This window comes from Mastigoproctus giganteus, chromosome 1 (genome assembly GCF_048544385.1).
Source record: "Mastigoproctus giganteus isolate SK-2022 chromosome 1, ASM4854438v1, whole genome shotgun sequence".
NCBI classification, from domain to species: domain Eukaryota; kingdom Metazoa; phylum Arthropoda; class Arachnida; order Uropygi; family Thelyphonidae; genus Mastigoproctus; species Mastigoproctus giganteus.
The window spans coordinates 127,660,614-127,680,865 of NC_143575.1; the positions used below are offsets into that span (position 1 = coordinate 127,660,614).

Below are 20,252 nucleotides of genomic sequence, written 5' to 3' on the forward strand. Positions count from 1 at the left end.
TTACCTAGAAACTTTCCGTCTGATCAACGAACGCCAGTATGGATTCCGTCAGTGTCGATCCACTGGTGATATTCTGGCTTACGTTACCCATTTTTGGGCAAATTCAATGGAAAAGTTTGGTGAAACACAAGCAGTTGCTCTTGATATCTCAAAGGCTTTTGATCGTGTTTGGCATAAAGGTCTTCTAAACAAGCTTCCATCTTATGGTTTGCCACTGTTTTTTTTAATTGGTTATCTAGTTTTCTCTTGGATCACTGACTGAAGGTGATGGTAGGTGGCTCTCTGTCATCTAACTTCTCCAGTAATGCTGGTATCCCCCAAGGTTTAGTTCTTTCCCCACTCTTTTCCTCTTGTATATTAATGACCTTCCATTGACTGGAAATCCTATCCATAGTTTTGCTGATGTTAGCACATTGCATTCCACTTTCCATTTTGAGAAACCTTGCCCTGCTCAATCAGCTTCAAATTCGCAAATATCTGCTACCAATTCAATAAATACTGATCTCCAAGTAATTCTCCAGTGGGGCAAAGACAACTTCGTTGATTTCAATCCTTCTAAAACTCAGTCTTGTCTTATATCTCGCAAAAAGGATTCTTCTGCTCCTATGCTTATCTTTGGAGACATTCCAATTTTGAGGAATAATGATATATCTCTTTTGGGGATTACCCTTACTTCTAATCTCTCTTGGCACAAGCACATTACAAATATTGCTTCCTCTGCATCTAAATAACTTGGTTTTCTCTTTTGCTCTCGGCATTACTTTTCTTCCAAACAGCTATTCACTCTGTACAAATTGCAAATCTGTCCTACCATGGAATATTGTTTCTACATCTAGGGCGGTGCCCCCAAAACCTCTCTCAGGTTTCTAGATTCCATTCAGAAGAGGGCAGTTAGGTTAATTAATGACTCCTCTCTAACAGATTCTCTGCACTCGCTGTCTCATAGGCATACTGTTTCTGCTTATGCCTTTTCTACAGATACTTCCATGGGCACTGTTCTTCTGAATTGGCTTCTATAATTCCTGCTCTCTCTCTCTCTCTTTAAAAACAGTCCGAACATGTGCCGCCGCCAGTCAACATCCATTTACTGTCCAACTTAAAACTCACAGAACCAACTTTTCATCTTCCTTGTTTATTCATTCAACTGCTGTTTTCTGGAACAACCTTCCTTCATACATATTTCCTGATAATTACACTCTACAGAAGTTCAAGTCTAATGTCAACAAATATGTTTCTTCGTCTTCTCAACCTCCAACCCAAGCATGGTACTAAGTACTATAAGTTCTAATACTTCTTGTGTTTGGGGTTTCCATAAAAAAAAAAAAAAAAAACATATCACCAATACATAAATTCTAAGAACAAGGTTGGTTAGTCTGACTTCAGTGGTAATGAAAATCTTGACGGCAGTAATTAACAGTGCAACCCAGGGTCATTTATAGAGAAATAGCATTCTGAAGGATGTACATGTTTTGTTGAGGGGAAGTCATATTTAACTAACTTGGTTAGCTCTTTTGACAGCTGCTCATGATCTGGATGCAAAGAATAATTCAGACTAACTTATTTGGATTTTAGCAAGGTATTTGACTCAGTCTGTCATGAGAAGCTATTGTATAAGATTGAATAGGTTGAGATTACAGGAAAGATTCTAAGGTGGAACACAGGGTGGATACAGAGCAGGAGGCAGAAGGTTATGATTAATAGATATTTTTCAGCTTGCTGTAAAGTCAAAAGTGGGGAATCCCACTTCTGACTTTACAGCAATCTGAAAGATCTATTCTTGGACCACTGTTGTTTCTGATTTGCATAAATGAGAGGGTATAGATGGTATGAAAACAAAATTTTCAGATGATGTAAACATTCCTTCAGGATGACATGGACAAGAAACCTGGCAGATATGTTTTAATGCAGCAAAATGCAAGACCTTACACAAGGTCATGTCCAAGTATAGATAGAGACCTCATCTAAAGAGAGATGATGAGCTTCCTCTAAGGATCCAAAGCCAGACAACCCAAATGGTGAAATCTACAAAAGGGCAACCATATGAGGAAAGACTCCGATTATGCAGGCTGGTAGCCCGCATAATCAAACTCACACAATCACAGTCAAACCTTGACAGCACACTGACAGGGGTAAAATATTACGAGTTACTTTGTATTAATATTTGACTAGTAAACAGTTCTGCAAACATCAAAGCCCACCAACACCTTTAGCATCAATGTGATGGCACTCCACTGTACAAAACTGTAGCAGTACAATAATGGGTATGATGCATATTAAAAAGCCAATGTATAGGATATGGATGTGATATATCTTGGCCACCATGTTCTCTTGATTTCAACCCTACATACTTTTTCTTTTGGGATATCATTAAAGCAAATGTGTACGAAACACCCATTAAGAATTCAGACAATCTCAAAAGGAGAATGTGTAATGCATGCACTGAAATTAATAGTGCAATTGTAAAGAATGTTCATCCTAATTTATTACATTGGTTACAAGCTTGTATTTTGGTAGATAGAGGCCATGTTGGGTTTATGTATAACATTTAAAGCACATGTTGGCTCTTTTAAAACTAGGCCACCTACAGTCTCTCATAAAAACAATGTAGGATGTTGCAAACCACTTGTGTGGTGTGTATCTGCTGTTTTGTTATAAGATTAAAATTATTCGAATCTTCCCTCATTGTTATTAGTTATAATGTTATTTTTCATAGGTATGCAATAATAGCAACAGCCAACATTACTGATAACTTATCTTTGGTCAAAATATCCAATGGCATTTCATTAATCCTTTTTTAATTCTCGATAACGAATGTTTATTTTTTGTTTTGTTTGAAACTTTAATTTTATGGAATTGCTGCTTTCCACACCATAATTTTTTAAAATGTTTCTTTCAAACGTTATTTCTTCCCATTTATTGAAAAGCAACTATCGCATACAATTGTTGTGTCTGTTTGTTTTTTCTTCAAATAAAATCAGTTTACATTCATTTCAGAAGTACACCAATTATGTTTTTAGACTAAACTGAGGAGCAGCTTTCCCATTAAAGAAAAAAACAGATTAAGAAAAAATTTCAAGTTAGAAATTGCAAAATGGTAATACTTAGTCCAACTGAAACACTGAATTCAAAAAATTCAGCCCAAATATGACAAAAAAGTCCAGATAACAAATAGCATAAACCTAAAAATAACCCTGGTGTGAAGAGAAAACACCCTATATATATATATATATATATATATATATATACACAGAGTGTCTCAAAAATACATGGCATAACTTCAGGAATGAGTTCCTCATATGTAGACAATAAAAATATTTTATATCAACATAGTTTCGGAAATGCTTGGTTCCCGAGTTATTAACCAGAATGTCTTATCTCCCGCAGGTGATTTCCTTCATCACAAGGTACTGACAGAATCTGGTAGTTTTCCATTCCGACCATGTACTCAAATCAGGAGCAGGTGGATATGAACTTTATGTATGGTTTGGCAGACAGCAATGCTCTGGAGGCTCATCGTTTGTACCACAAAAGGTTCCCAGAACGAAGATGTCCAGACAGGAAAACGCTTGAAAGTATCCATCGCTGCCTTTGTGAACATGGGACCTTTACACCTCATGCTGCAAACAGAGGACGACCAAAATCTACAACTCCTGAAGTAGAAAAGGAGATTTTGGATGTTGTGCATGCCACTCCTGGAATCAGCACACGCAGAATAGCAATGCAACTGGCTGTTCAATGTTCGACTATTTGGAGAGTGTTGCGAGAATACCAACTGTATCCTTACCATCTGCAACGGGTATGACGATGCTAATGGGAATTTGGCATCATCTTCGCGAGTCCATGAGACGTCGATGTGAGGCCTGTATTCAGGCAGAAGGTGGACATTTTGAAAAATTACTATAAGGTGATGTGAACAATTAAGGGTCACAGACCTTCAAAACTTGGAAACTAAGCATTTCTGGAACTATTTTAATTTAAAATAAAATTTAATGTTTATTGTCTACATATGAGGAACTTATTCCCGAAGTTATGCCATGTATTTTTGAGAAACCCTGTATGTATATATATATATATATATATATATACAGGCTGGCCTCGATTAACGCGATTAATTTGTCCCACGAGTGCATCGCGTAAAACGGAAACGCGTTAATCGAATATAATAATCAATAGGAAAAATTATAATTGGTCCTTGACCTTCTGGAATGTCTATAAAGAATTTTAAAAATACTTTTTAACTGTATACAATGTAAAATATAATGAAACTAATTATGGAATTAAAGGTTTATTGCATAAAATAGGGGTTCTCAAACTGCGCTGCAGAATATTTTAAATTTTCGAGGGAAACAAAGCAATACACGACAGCTGTCGGACACAGCGGGAACTATTAGCTCGAGGTAGTTCACAGTTTCACATTTCTTATTAAGTTGTTTGGACCTAAACGGAACGGTTAGGTATTTATTTTGGTCTAGGTGTGCCGTGAAAATATTACTGTGACACTAAGAGCACCGTGAACCGAGAAAGTTTGGGAACCTCTGACATAAAATACACAATGAAGAAATATTTGAACAGTGTTGACTTTCTCTTTTCATCAATCAATTTCCGATAGCCGACAACAATCTTCTCTGGGACCTGGCGAAATAAATATCGCAGAGTACCTCAAACCTTTTGTTTGAGGTTCTCTGCGATACGAAAGATTTCATCTAGTTCTTTTACTGTTATCTCCTTCACGGTAACATTTTCATCTGGCTCATTTAAAAATTTTAATTTTTAAATGCAAGTCTGCATTGACTTTATTAGCGGGAGACAAACAAGTAACACGTCTTCTTCCGATGGTTGATGGAACATGCCAAGGTGGGCAGCAGGCAAACGTTTGTTTATTGCCCATCCAACGTGCGGTAAGCTTAACGCACAATTAAAATCTTTTTCAACTACTACATTAAAAAAAAAAAAAAAAAAGATCACGTTAATTGGAAATTTGCATCGTGTAAAGTGAAAAGTGGTATAATTTTTTCAAATAGCGGTAACTGAAACATGCGTTAATCGAACTCGCATTATACGAGGCCTGGCTGTATATAAGTATCTATAGGTGTATATATATATATATATATACACCTATATATCTGATAATTAAAATAAATATGATATTTAAAATAAAAAACATCAGCCAATAATACGGCAAAAATGCAGAGCGAAACAAAACATAAAATAATATAAAATAAACAAACAGGGAAGGGAAAGTAGAGATAATAAGACAAAAAAGTAGTCGATAATCCCCTGTATAATTTAGTCATTAAACCCAATTAATAAAACCGATGTAAATTTAAAATAATTCCAATTATATATAATTTAGCGGTACCCCCCTCGAAGGTACCAGTTCCAAAAGACATGAAATATCACCAAAAAGGGGTTAAAGAAACTACAAAAACTAAAATATCAAAATGATAGACTGACCATCATGCCCCATATCGACAGAGGACCACGAGGCCAATAATGGTCATGGAATCGCTGCATTTCAATCGTCATACAAATCATCGCAAAGGCGGAAATATCGAAGAACCAAACCACCCTTCCATTCTCCTATAGATCAACCAATGCAGAGGATTTGCATGGCGGTGGTCCTTATGCAGCGAGAAATAATCTATAGAACAGACCGCACTCTTGATCAGAGCCACACCACTGATATAATGCAAGCTTAACCAGCTTATATAATAGAAAGGAAAAGAATAGATGACGGCACAGGCGCTGCTTATTTAGCATATCAACCCACTACTACCACTAATTTATATAATGTGATATAAAAGTTAGGCAAAAGTAATAAAAATAAATAAATATGAATATGAAGCTATCATTAGAGGCAGCAAATGCACATCCTCCACATGAAGCCTAATTATATCTGATAATTAAAATAAATATGATATTTAAAATAAAAAACATCAGCCAGTAGTACGGCAAAAATGCAGAGCGAAACTAAGCTTGCATTATGTCAGTGGTGTGGCTCTGATCAAGAGTGCGGTCTGTTCTATAGATTATTTCTCGCTGCATAAGGACCACCGCCATGCAAATCCTCTGCATTGGTTGATCTATAGGAGAATGGAAGGGTGGTTTGGTTCTTCGATATTTCCGCCTTTGCGATGATTTGTATGACGATTGAAATGCAGCGATTCCATGACCATTATTGGCCTCGTGGTCCTCTGTCGATATGGGGCATGATGGTCAGTCTATCATTTTGATATTTTAGTTTTTGTAATTTCTTTAACCCCTTTTTGGTGATATTTCATGTCTTTTGGAACTGGTACCTTCGAGGGGGGTACCGCTAAATTATATATAATTGGAATTATTTTAAATTTACATCGGTTTTATTAATTGGGTTTAATGACTAAATTATACAGGGGATTATCGACTACTTTTTTGTCTTATTATCTCTACTTTCCCTTCCCTGTTTGTTTATTTTATATTATTTTACGTTTCGTTTCGCTCTGCATTTTTGCCGTACTACTGGCTGATGTTTTTTATTTTAAATATCATATTTATTTTAATTATCAGATATAATTAGGCTTCATGTGGAGGATGTGCATTTGCTGCCTCTAATGATAGCTTCATATTCATATTTATTTATTTTTATTACTTTTGCCTAACTTTTATATCACATTATATATATATATATATATATATATATATATATATATACACACACAGATTTAACTTAAACTAATTATAATGAAAAGAAAAATTAGTATCACCTAATCTATAGCCTAATTTTTCATATATATTCATGTTCAACAGTGACTTTGTCAGTGGTATGGTGTTGCCACGTGAGTGCTAGGTTCTGTTCTATTAAAATTTCTCGCTGCATAAGACCAACATTATTCAAATCCATTACATTTGCAGATCAATCAGAATATCGGTTCATTTATGCATGGATTTGTCTAATATTCAAAATGTAGTGATTCCCTGACTATTATTGCCTTGCGGTTAGGCTGACTATACGTCCCATTTTGAACGGGATAGTACAATTTTTTTTTTTGCTATGTCCCGGCCTTCCCATCATTTTTGTCCTTTTTTTTAAAAAAAACTTCAAAAAATGCTTAATTATTGGCGCATCATAACCTATAATCATGATTATATCATAGGAGGGCTGCCATCATAGGTAGTAGTCATTCGTGTAGCCACAGATAGAGGCGCGTTGATCGAATGCCGAGAATTCCATCTGCTGGTGATTACCATCACAACTGAAAGAGACCGACAATTTTTGTCATAGGCCATTAACATCATGTATGTTTTATTTTTGCTCTACTGGTTTTCCATGCTACTGGCATCAGTTTTATTTATTTTTATCTAAAACACACATCACACAGACACACAGATATATTTAAATAATGGCTTAAAAGTTAAGTTCCATGACCATTATTGGCCTCGTGGTCCTCTGTCGATATGGGGCATAATGGTCAGTCTATTATTTTGATATTTTATTTTTCTCTTAGTAGTTCTTTAACCACACAGATATATTTAAATAATGGCTTAAAAGTTAAGTTCCATGACCATTATTGGCCTCGTGGTCCTCTGTCGATATGGGGCATAATGGTCAGTCTATTATTTTGATATTTTATTTTTCTCTTAGTAGTTCTTTAACCACACAGACACACAGATATATTTAAATAATGGCTTAAAAGTTAAGTTCCATGACCATTATTGGCCTCGTGGTCCTCTGTCGATATGGGGCATAATGGTCAGTCTATTATTTTGATATTTTATTTTTATCTTAGTAGTTCTTTAACCCTTTTTGGTGATATTTCACGTTTTTTGGAACTGGTACCTTATGAGGGGGGTACCGCTAAATTATAATATAATTGGCATTATTTTAAATTTTATATCGGTTTTATTAACTGGATTTAAAGTGCAAAATTATATAGGGGACTTTCGGCTACTGTTTATGACTTATTACCTTTACTTAACCCTCCTTATTGGTTTATTTTATTTTATTTTATGTTATTTTTATGTTAATTTTCGCTCTACAGTTTTTGCCATACTACTGGCTTATGTTTTATTTTGTTTTATTTTGAATTATCGGATATATATATATATATATATATATATATAAAAGATATTAAATATAGTGCTAATAAGTTAAAAACAGTGTAAATAAAAATAGACTGAATATGTATAAATAATAAATACTCTGTAGTTGTTGTTTTGCTTTTCTTTTCTTTTTCGATTATTATTTTTACTTTATTTTCAAATTTCTACTCTTACACAGTTTTGGACAAGTATGGAAATGCAGTCCTTTGATACATGGTCAGGTGTAGTCCCCTGATGAAAAACCTGATCATGTATCAACTTTTACTTTCGCTAACATCGGATTTAATTGTATTTTTGTTCTATTTTTCCTTTTTTCGAACTATGGCTAAAAATTTATCCACTATTATCCACTACTGATGCCAGCTACTGTTATTTTATTTTATTTTATTTTATTTTACAGGTCAATTTAATTAATTTATTTATTTATTTATTTTACAGATCACTTCCTTTAAAATAGTTCTTTTATGTTTTGGATATTATTCTTTTTGGCTTTTGGCTTTCTGTGTAACTCATATTTACATCTTTATATTAATATGCATATATATATATATACACACACACACATACACACAGAGTGTTTCAAAAATGATGGTCAATAATTTAAAGGCGAAAAGTACAAACTAAAATAAGCAAAAAAGTCCCAGCGAACATCGGGCCACAAATGAACCGTTTTTGAGATAACGCACATTTTCTGTTAAGATCTGCCACTGACTATGGGAACACTAGTTTAGTAAAAAGTTGTGAATCCTTTGCTATGGGTGGTTTTATTAAACATAAGACAACATTTTTAATTTTTGGTTTCAACACCACAGGATTTTACAGATGTTACATGTTACAGGATGTTACAAAAGGTGCTCAAAATGCTGACCTTGCATCCGTAAGCAGCTTTGTAGTCTTCTCTGCATTGAGTTGCGATTTCTCTCAGACATTCCTGGGTCATTTATGATTTTCTGAAAGGCTCCTTCAACCCGATGCTGCAATTCTTCAACTGTGTTAATGTCAGAAGTATACACCAAGCTTTTTACATGACCCTAGATACAAAAATCCATACGATTTAAGTATGGTGATCTGGCAGGCCACATTACAGGCCCACCTCTGCCTATCCACCTAGTTAGATACAGAGTCACAACTCGAGTAAAATGTGCTGGTGCACCATCATGCATAAACCACATGTTCTGGCATTGCTGAAGTGGAACATTATCATCATCAAGGAGGTCTGGAAGAACATTCTGCAGGAACTGAAGGTACAACTCTCCTGTTAGCCTGTTTGGCAGAAAGTGTGGTCCAATTAGGTCTCCTAGTAGTCCTGCCCAGACATTCGACAAGAAATGTTGCTGATGTCGTGAATCAGCAACATTTCATTAGGATTTTGCATTAGGATTTTCGTTGGACCAAACGTGACAGTTATGAAAATTAAAAATACCCTCATGAGTAAACCCAGCTTCGTCAGTGAACAAAACGTTTAAAAATTGGGGATTCAGGACACTGTTGTTGCATCCACTGGCAGAAGTTCACTCTGGGAGGGTAGTCTGTATTGCTGAGACCTTGTACACGTTGGATATGGTAAAGGTACAGTAATTGGCGATGTAAAATTAGCCACACACTGCTATGACTCAGTACACGCTCTTGCAGAGCAACCCTCCTTGTCGAAATTCCTGGATTTTGTTCTATTCTTTCCTCAACATCAGTTGTTATGCTTCTGGGCCTACCTGCTCGTACTCCATGTGTGAAGCGCCCATGTTCTCTAAGGCATTGATGTACCCTGATGAATGTGTGCCTGTTGGGCTGCCTTCGGTGGGGAAATGCTTCTTGGTATAAATGTGCAGCCTCGAGTGTACTGCTGTTGGCTTTACCATACATGAAGTGCATGTCCACATACTCTTCGTTGCTGTAACCTCTTTCCATGTTGACTATCCTTTGAAAAGCTAGTATGCCTGCTATGTCTCAGAGCATTGAGAGAGGGGAAAGGGAGAGAATGAACATAACCTAACAAACAAACAAGTCAGTGGTGGATCCAAACTCTACAGTTCATCTTGTCAGTGGTGGATCCCAGCTATAAATGTGCAATATCTCAAAAACGATTCACTTAAGGACCCATGTTTACTAGGCTTTTTTTGCATATTGTAGTCTGTACAGTTCACCTTTAAATTATTGACCATCACTTTTGAAACACCCTGTATTAACTGATTACTAAAATACTTATTAAATTTTGCTAACAGGTTAAAAAAAACATTTTCTTTACAATTGCCATGCTCAACATCAGTATGAATTACCATGTTGGAAAATAAGTTCTTACTGTTCTATCTTCTAAAACTGATGGATTTTAGGAAGTCTATATCCTGACTAGAAATCTACAATGGTTGCTAAAGTTGCATGATAGAAAACCTTGGTTGCTAAAGGAAAAAAAAAGAATCTTTGAAAAAATATCAATAAATTATTGTCAAACTAATCAATGCTTAAACCATAAAATAAAAAAATAAATTTAAATACTGCACAATACTGAATTAGTATTACTACTGGTAACACAATGCATGGAAGTCAAAAGCTTTTGCAACACCAACCAAAATAAAAATAGGCCATGTGTTTCTCCACCTCCTGTGGATACTGATCCAGCAGGCCTTTAAATTTTCTTTGAAAATATCCCTGAAACCAACTTATTCTAATAATTAACAACTACCTGGCTAAAACTATGATCCGGTCTGGTATTCTTCTCCCTTAATTTGAATTTATGTTCCTGGTTCTAGTGTCACTTAATACAGTGAAACCTCCCTCTTGCTCCACCTCTTGTTGTGAACACTCAGGTTTTGGTCCCAACCAGAAGTATTAGAAATTGCATATTAAACTAGGGGGGGAAAAAAGAAAATAAAAGTACTGTAGAAAGTCTGAGGATACAGTTTATGATAGAGCTATATTTCTTAAAATAAAATAAAACTCTACCAATGGATTGCATCAATAATTTTGACAAGTATCCCATGAGAATTTTCCATGTCCACAAACCTCCTTTACAAAACTAAAACATTATTACTGTATGAATAGGGAATAGGGTACATTATACAAATCTGAAATCACTTCTAGGCATTAGAGGCTTTTATTCACCAGCAAAAAAAGTGCACTCTATATAGTGCATAATGTTCAGTGTCTTACGGCTCAAAGGGTTTCGCCCAACTCCATGGTGAACTTTTTTGACAACCAAAATAGACAATAACATAATTGTAAAACTGTAATCACAGTGAAATTTACCAACCCCAAGAAAGAAGGTGCAGTGTAATTTGAATTTATTACACTGCACCTTCTGTACCCTGGTTCAATGAGCTGCAGTCTGCCACTTCTGTTATGCATACATTTCAAAGGGTTTTAAAAAAATGCCATTGAGTAGAACTGCAATTTTGCAATGGTACAGAAAATTCATAAAGTACTCCTATTTGTGCATTCATCCTGGCAGAGGTGGCAGCTGAACAGAAAAGAAGTTAGCGAGAGCAGAGTGGCACTGATTTGAGGAAGTTTTAAGAAGCTGTTGAACAACAAAACAAAGAGAATAAGATTATGTTCGTAAATTTCTCTGTGATTATGCTGCATACACATTTTCTAATTGGAAGATATCTTCTATCATCCAAAAGTGGTTTCAGAATTGTATAATATACCCTATTCATGCAAAAACATTTTAATTTTGTAAAGGAGGTTTGTGGCCTGTACATTTGATATTCCTATATACATATTATAAAGATGTTATGGGATACTTGATATCGCTTTCATAATTGCTTTAGCAACAGCAGTGTTCCCTTTTTTTGACTGAAGGATGTCAAGAGTTTTCCTGCACCATCATATACCACTTTCACTTAGCAGTGAGAAATTTGGTCATTTTAGTAGATACATACAAAGTTTGTTCAAGTGTGCAGATTTTCTCTTGGAGTAATGCCCCTGGTCAAAATTTTCCCAGGGGCATTACACTGATGGCATGCTCATTTTTTAATAAATTAAATATTTTGCTGTTTTCAGTAGAGCTGTATGTATTATGTATCCATTACATCAAAAAAAAAAAAAAAAAAATCTAGGGGCAAAAACAATGAATATGGGCTAAAATTAGGAAGTGATCCATAAAGAAAACGATGAAATTGCCGAATTAAATATTCTAAACAAGACCATTTAGGAGCAAATCACCTCCGTTCCAAAATTCAATGTGGCTTCTGAAAAAATTGGTCAACACTCAACCATTTAATAAGATTGGAAACAATTATCTCAGATGCTTTCCTCAAACATGAGCAACTGGTGTTGATATTCTTTGATATAAAAAAGACATGGCTTGGAAATTTGGAATTTTAAAAGATATCTGTAATCTTGGTCTTAGGGGTGATATAGCCCTTTATATTAAAAACTTTTTGTTAAACCGTACATTCCAAGTCTGTGTGGGGTCTGCTCTCTCTCGATCTTTCTGCCAAGAAGAAGGCATTCCCCAAGGGTCTGAGTATTATGCTTTTTGCTATCAAAGTTAATTCTATTACTGAATGACTTCCTTCAACCACAAACAGTGCCCTCTCCATTGATGACTTTAGCATCTTCTCAGTCATGTTGTTGTTGTTATTTGGTTTTTAGGAGCATTAGCAACTAAGGCCATATTGCTCCGGGATATGCGGTGGTCATTTCCTGACCTTTCCGCATCCTCCGTATTTGGTGGTGACGGGCTCGAACCCCGGTCTAATCAAGAAACATGTGCTACGCCCTGCTGCTCCTTCCCACCTGGCTACAGAGGCGCCTCTCAGTCATGTTTAGCATCTTTAGCATCTCACAGTCATGTCATGCAACATGAGCGTTATCGAAAGGCAATTGCAAAATGCCGTTGATCATGTCAACGCTTGGGAAATGACTAATTGTTTCCGGTTTTCCAGAAAACTGTTTGCCCTGAACCAGAACTCAAGCTTGGACAAAACATCATTCCAGTAGCAGCACAGACAAAATTCTTGGAGCTCATATTTGATAATAAATTAACATTTTTGCCACACATTTGTCAACTACATTCATAGTATACAAGGGGGCTTTATCTCTTATGCTTCATCTCCTCTAATAACTGGAGAGCAGACTGCTGCATTTTACTCTGTCTCTATCGTGCACTTGACTGATCAAAATTAGATTATGGGTCCCAAGTGTACTCATCTGCTAGAAATTGTGTACTGCAGTGGTTACACCCAGTTCACAGTCAAGCCAACCACAGTGCTACTGGAGCATTTACATCTCCTGTCCAGAGTTTATATGTCAAAGCAACTAAACCACCACTCTAGCTTCAACAAATGCAATTGTCACTAAAATATACTTTTAATCAGAAATCCCTGCCAGACAACCCTATGTGGACATCCATTTTCCAACCATGATAGGAAAATCTCTATAACAGCCATCAGACTGCCAAATGTCCCTTTGGTTTCATTTCCAAGAGCTGCTCAAAGAACTTAACATCATCATAAATAATGTTGCCCAGTCACCAAGGCAGCCCTTTCCACTCTGGCAATGCCCACTTTCCATCATGCAACTTTTCCCTTATTAATGGGGGAATGTCAGTCACGCCACCTTCTCTCTACCTACAACTCTATGATGCCTATCGATCTTCCTACTCTGATTTTCTGCCCATTTTTACTGATGGTTTGAGGTCAGAGTCATCTGTAGGATCAGCTGCAGTCTTTCCACATTGCACAGTATCTGAGAAGATTCCCTATGGCTGCAGTACAGGCGGGCCTCAAATAATGCGATTAATTCATCCTGCGAGTGGATCGCGCAAAACGGAAACGCGTTAATCGAATATCATAACCAATAGGAAAAATTATAATTGGTCCTTGACCTTCTGGAATGTCCATAAAGAATTTTAAAAATACCTTTTAAATAACTTTTTAAGGCGCCTCCGTAGCCAGGTGGGAAGGAGCAGCAGTGCGTAACACACGCTTCTTGATTAGACCGGGGTTCGATCCCGTCACCACCAAATACGGAGGAGGTGGAAAGGTCAGGGAATGACCACCGCATATTACCGGAGCAATATGGCCTTAGTTGCTAATGCTCCTAAAAACCAAATAACAACATAACTTTTTAACTGTATATAATGTAAAAGATAATGAAAATAATTATGGAATTAAATGTTTATTACATAAAACAGTGGTTCTTAAACTGTGCGCCGTGAAATATTTTAAATTTTCGAGAGAAACACAGCGATACTCGACATCTGTTGGACACCGCATGAACTATTAACTCAAGACAGTTCACAGTTTCAGCATTTCTTATTAAGTTGTTTGGACCTAACTACTAAACGAAACTGTTAGGTATTTCTTTTGGTCTGGGTGCGCCTTGAAAAAATTACTGAGACACTAAGGGTGCCGTGAACCGAGAAAGTTTGGGAACCTCTGACATAAAATACACAATAAAGAAATGACTATTGCGGAAATATTTGAACAGTGTTGACTTTCTCTTTTCATCAATCAATTTCCGATAGCCGACAACAATCTTCTCTGGGCTCTGGCGAAATAAATATCGCAGAGAACATCAAACCTTTTGTTTGAGGTTCTATGTGATAGGAAAGATTTCATCTAATTCTTTTACCATTATCTCCTTCGCAGTAATAGTTTCATCTGGCTCATTTAAAAATTTTAATTTTTAAATGCAAGTCTGCATTGACTTTATTAGCAGGAGACAAACACGTCTTCTTCTGATGGTTGAGGGAACACACCGAGGTGGGCAGCAGGCAAACATTTGTTTATTGACTGTATGACTTGCGGTAAGCTTAACGCGCAATTCAAATCTTTTTCAACTATCGCATAAAAAAAAAAAAGATCGTGTTAACTGGAAATTTGCATCGTGTAAAGTGAAAAGTGGTATCATTTTTCAAATAGCATTAACTGAATATTGCGTTAATCGATCTCGCGTTATGCGAGACCTAGCTGTATATACACAGCAGAGTTGTACACTATAGAGCTAGCTTTGGATCACATAAAAACTAATAATTATCAAAGGTATAGGGTATACACAGATTCTTTAAGTGCATTGCAGGCTCTATCAATGATGAAATAAGGTCCTCATCCAGTCCTGTCCAGGGTTCTGCAGAAATTACATTCTCTTTCTGAATCTACATTTGACATTGGCTTCTGGTAGATCCCAAGCCACATTGGGATCACAAGAAATGATCTGACAGATGCTGCAGCCAGATCAGCACAATCCCAAAGAAATCACAGCCTGCTAGTCCCTTATACAGACTATGGGCAAGTGATAAGAAAAGCATTACACTCCCATTGGTACCATTCGTGGCATGGGCAGGCCACAAATAAGTTGTATCAGAGATTAAGCCTGTAATCTAAAAATGGCAGTCTAGTCTGCACAGGAGCCATAGAGAGAAAGTTGTTCTTGCTCGCCTTTGCATAGGACATAGCCATCTTACACACACTTTTCTACTGAGGGCCGATGACCACCTACGTGCAAGGATTGCGACACCTTTTTAACAATTAAACATATTTCAATCAAATGTCCAAGTTTTAGACATGAATGGAGCATATCATTTACCACTTTTAACCATCTCACTGAGTAATTTGGCTTGGGATCTAGCAGATCTAGCACTTTACTTTGCCTCTATCATACACTTGTCCGATCGAAATTAGATTATGGGTCCCAAGTATACTCATCCACTAGAAACCATCCTATCGAGGATTTTGCACAACAGCTTGTCAGAGCAATTGGGTGGTAATTGGTCAGAATTTTTGAATCCTTCCCTGGCTTGGGAAAGGTAGGCATGATTGCCTTATGCTGAGAGTCTGGGAATTGATCTTCAAGACAGATGCTGTTGTACAGACAGAGCAGCTAATCCATAGATTCAGATGAAAGGTGCTTGGATGTCATCTGGCCCAACAGCACTTGCCCAGGATTGAGATAGTGCTTCTTTCAGTTCCAACTGTGTGAAAGGCTGATTGTATGCCTCGCAATTGCTTGAGGACAGCTTCAAATGCTGCTTTTCAGCTTTTTGTTTGAAAGCCACAAACTCAGGGGAGTAAGATGTTTCAGCAGACACTTTAGCAAACGTCTCCCCTAGAGTGTTCAATTGCAGTTGGGTCTGCAACTGCACATCCATTATGTTCCAAGATCGATGTAGTATACGATGTGTATCTCCCCTTCATTTTCCAGACTTTACCCCAGATGAGCTTAGGAGCATAATCTGCGTAATGTAAGATGTGAAGCAGATCCACGATTCTTTCTGACTCTGATGTCTTATGTGACATGCTTTGGCGTGCACATGTTTGAAGGCTATTAGATTATCTGTGGAGGGATAATGATGAATTATCTCCCATTAAGCATCTGCAGATGCTTAATGCATGAAAAATTACTACGGATAATAAAATCAAGAGTATTGCCCTCTCTGGTTGCCTCTCGAACATGCTGCTGCTGCAGGAAACAATCATCCAATAAATCCTCAAAAGTCTTACTAGTGTGGGAGTGACCAACCCACAAGTTCCTAGTCAATATTTGGGAAGTTAAAATCTCCCAACATAAGACATTCTGATTTACTAGCCCACTCTATTTCTCTGTACAACTGTTCATTGTACTCATTAGAGTCATTAGTCCTATAACACACTCCTACTCTTATTTTTGCTTTCCCATGAGAAAAACTGACTCAACACTGCAATGGATGCATTTCCTTAGATTTTATGTTATTCTTAATTAACAGCATAACCTCTCCTCCCTTCCTATCCTTTCTGTACACATTGTACTCCCCAAATTCCAATTCTGCATTCCTAATATCTCTGCGACACCACGTTTCTGATATCCTCACAATATCCGCCTTTGATGTCTTGACCAGCACTTCAAATTCATCAAATTTATTTCCTATACTTCTAGCATTGGTGTACATGCAAGTATACATGCACTTATTTTTATTCTTAGTTACCCTAACACAGCCCATGTATTTATTTGTTTCATGATGTCTGCCATCAGTCCCCGAAACCCCCAGCACCCCTTGCTCCTGGCCACTGCTCATTCCAATAGAAGCAGTGCAAGAATCATTTTCACTTCTTCCCGCAGCTACTGTTAATATACTAGTCCATGTATCGTCCCAAGCTAGCAGTTTTCCGACCAACCTAACACTTCCTCGATAGTATCAGCAAACACTCTTGCACCCTTTCTATTTAAGTGTATCCCATCCCTGTAGAAGCAGTCTCTCCTGTTAAAAAGCACAGATCAGGCTGAAAAAAATTCTACCCCATGAGCCTTGCACAATCCCTCTGGGCCGAATTGATTGACAATGCTCTCATCGTATGCTCCCTCCTTTCGTGTCTGGGCAGAATTGCAAACACTTTCAAATTTAACCCTAACTCACAACGTTTTTCCAACGTTGACCTGTACTTGTTAAGTAAATCTGCAGATCTCCTACTCTTAATGTCATTGGTGCCAATGGGTACAACAATATCACCCTTTGTGCCCTTAAAAGATGATATCTGCTCTACAACATCATCAACTTTTTTCCCCTGGCAGACATACCCTGTTCCTATTCCATCTATCCTTTTAATACAATATATTACCCGTCTCCCTCACAATAGAGTCACCATCAATAAGTAACTCCTGTGGGGCCAGCGCATTCTGTCTTGGAGATTGCTGCTGTGTTGCCTGATGCACAAGAGTGAGCTCTGGCATTAAGTTGGGCAGCTGAGAGTTTGACAGGCCCGTCATATAAATTTCTTCAAGGGCATCTACCTTACACCTCAAGCTCTCATAAACGCCCATCACAATGCTGAGTTGACGCCTAATTTCTAGGCACTCTCTGCACCTACCACTCACAAAGACATCCTATTATTTTGTGAAAAAATAGTCTCTTGATTGAACCTCATAATTGTATTAAGAGGTTCAAATGAGATAGTTGAAATGAGTTCAAATGAGATGAGCTGAAAGGGGTTCAAATGAGACAGAAGAAAGAACAAAGAATGGCACTTTACAAATCTTCAGACAATTTATCTGCCAAACAAAAATTTTGTATTGAAATTAAATATGTTTTGAATGTTCTTATGAATAGCTTAAGTACTAGATTTGAAAAACTGAATACTATTTCTTCAGATTTTGATTTTATATTTGGAACTTCACTTGCATAATTAATAAATCTGACTTCCAGAAGGCTGCTTCTGACCTTGCATTAAAATACAGCAAAGATTTAAATACGTCAGATATTTCAATAGCTATTTGAAAAATCATGTTTTATCAATTCTGCAGGATATAAAATCTGAAACCCCTTTACAACTTCTCCAATTCGTTCATGAGTATTGTTGTCAAATAGAATCTTATCCAAATATAGAAATAGTGCTATGAATTTTTCTTACCCCGCCTCTAATAGTAGCATTTTGTGAAAGGTCCTTCAAAGCGAGAAAAATTCAATTAAAATAATACACCTTCATTGCATAATTTTAGTTTATGTTATAATGTTAAAAGTACTATATTTTGCGATATTTTGTTTCTATGATTTTATACTAGATATATAAACATAAACTATCTGGTTTTCTAATTTATTTGTAGTTTATATACAATTAAACTCTCTGTAGTTATAAAAGAATATTTGTAAGTTTCTTTTCTTTAATATTTTTGTTTTGTTATATTCATTGTATTATTTAAATTATTTTATTAATAAATATATGCAAATTGTAGACCATTGCAATAGTAATTTTTATAAATTCATAAAGATTGCAGAGGCCTAGCAAGGGAAGTGCATAGGGGGAAACTTTTCCCGGGGCAACGAGCTTCAGGGGTGCAAACAGAAGGAATTATCTGTCACAATCAAGGGCACCAGGAAGACGTTTCCCCCAGGCATCCATGACCCTAGTTATGCTACTCAAAGGTTGACTACCTACCTAGATATAATTGGGGCGTACTTATAACACATTTGCTCCAGGTGTAGGATTGCCTAGTTCCGGCTCTGGTTGTTAATAACAGTTATGCTGTTATTAACAACTGACAGTTGCTGCTGCAACAGGATCTGGAAAGTTGGGCAGATGGGCTGAGAAGTGACAACTGAAGTTTAACATTGACAAAAGCAAAGTACTGCATATGGGTAGCAGTAACCCCAGAGAAATATACCAACTGGATGGTGTTACACTAAGGGCAGTGCAGAATGAAAGAGACCTAGAGATAATTGTGCAGTCAGATATGAAGTTTTCTGCACAGTGCAGAGAGGCTGGCAGAGTAGGGCCTTGTCAATAATATATGGGAATTTTGCTAGCAGGGATAAGGAGGTGATTATCCCCATGCATAAGGCAATAGTCAGGCCACACCTTAAGTACTGCGTACAAGTCTGGAGGCCTCATTTTAGGAAGGATGTAGAGTTGCTAGAACGAGTACAGAGATGGGAAACAAGACTGGTGAGGGGAACAAAGGGTGCTCTTACCAAGAAAGGATTAAGTTCTGAAAATTGCAGTGTCTTTTCTCTAGACACCTGTGAGGTGATACGATTGAGGTGTTATTGAGGTGTCCTTGAATGGACTGAGCAGGCTCAATGCTGATAGGATTCTTCCTCTTGCTCAGATTACAAACCTGAGGGGACATATACTGAAATTGAGGAAAGACAGTTGTCGAACAGATGTGTGGAAATTTGTGAGGATAATGATGATCTCGTTAAATCTGAAGTTAAATAATACTAAAATAACAAGAGTAATAATCCTATACCTTTCTTTATTGGCTTTTGGGTTATATTTTTATTGAATTTTAAATTTCCATTTTTTAACAATAAATTTTTTTCAAATATTTTTTTCTTAAATTTACCATTCTAAAATTAGGGTGCGGCGTCTCCCACGCCGACAAATAAGGTATGTTATTTCACTCAAAGTCAATCAACATCAATTAATGCCCTTCAAAACTTTTCCTACTGTAAAGTTGATCTTTTTTTACAGTTATCTCTCATAATCTCAAAGGTATTCACATAATAACAATTATAGTAAAATCTGCATTCAGAACCGCTATCTCTTTTTTAAATCAATTATTTATGCTTTATTTTCAGAGCACATTGAGACACCCCCATTACAGTGCACATTGCACTGAAAAAACAGTATGCATACACTATACTCCCTTGTGTAAAAGTTAACAAGAACAAAACCTACAGGAGCAGATGAAGAAGTCACATTGCCCTTACTGATGCTGTATGTTTTTATGGGAGGCTCTGACTATGTAACCAAAACAATCCA

The 20,252-nt window shown here is 36.7% G+C and overlaps 1 protein-coding gene across 8 annotated transcripts in view; it reads right to left on the reverse strand.

The window, feature by feature from the left end:
- The window catches only part of LOC150091129 (apicoplast pyruvate carrier 1-like), a 245,677-nt gene that overhangs the window by 200,373 nt on the left and 25,052 nt on the right, over positions 1-20,252 (reverse strand). For 4 of the 8 annotated variants that reach the window (XM_090382093.1, XM_090382084.1, XM_090382101.1 and 1 more), the window contains exon 2: positions 10,353-10,472. The exons of 2 other annotated variants lie outside the window; for them this stretch is intronic. In XM_090382093.1, the coding sequence (XP_090238219.1) occupies positions 10,353-10,355 (3 nt within the window). In that variant the 5' untranslated portion in view covers positions 10,356-10,472. The remainder of the gene's footprint in view (positions 1-10,352; positions 10,473-20,252) is intronic. 2 more of the 8 variants (XM_090382127.1, XM_090382118.1) reach the window with 1 other exon arrangement.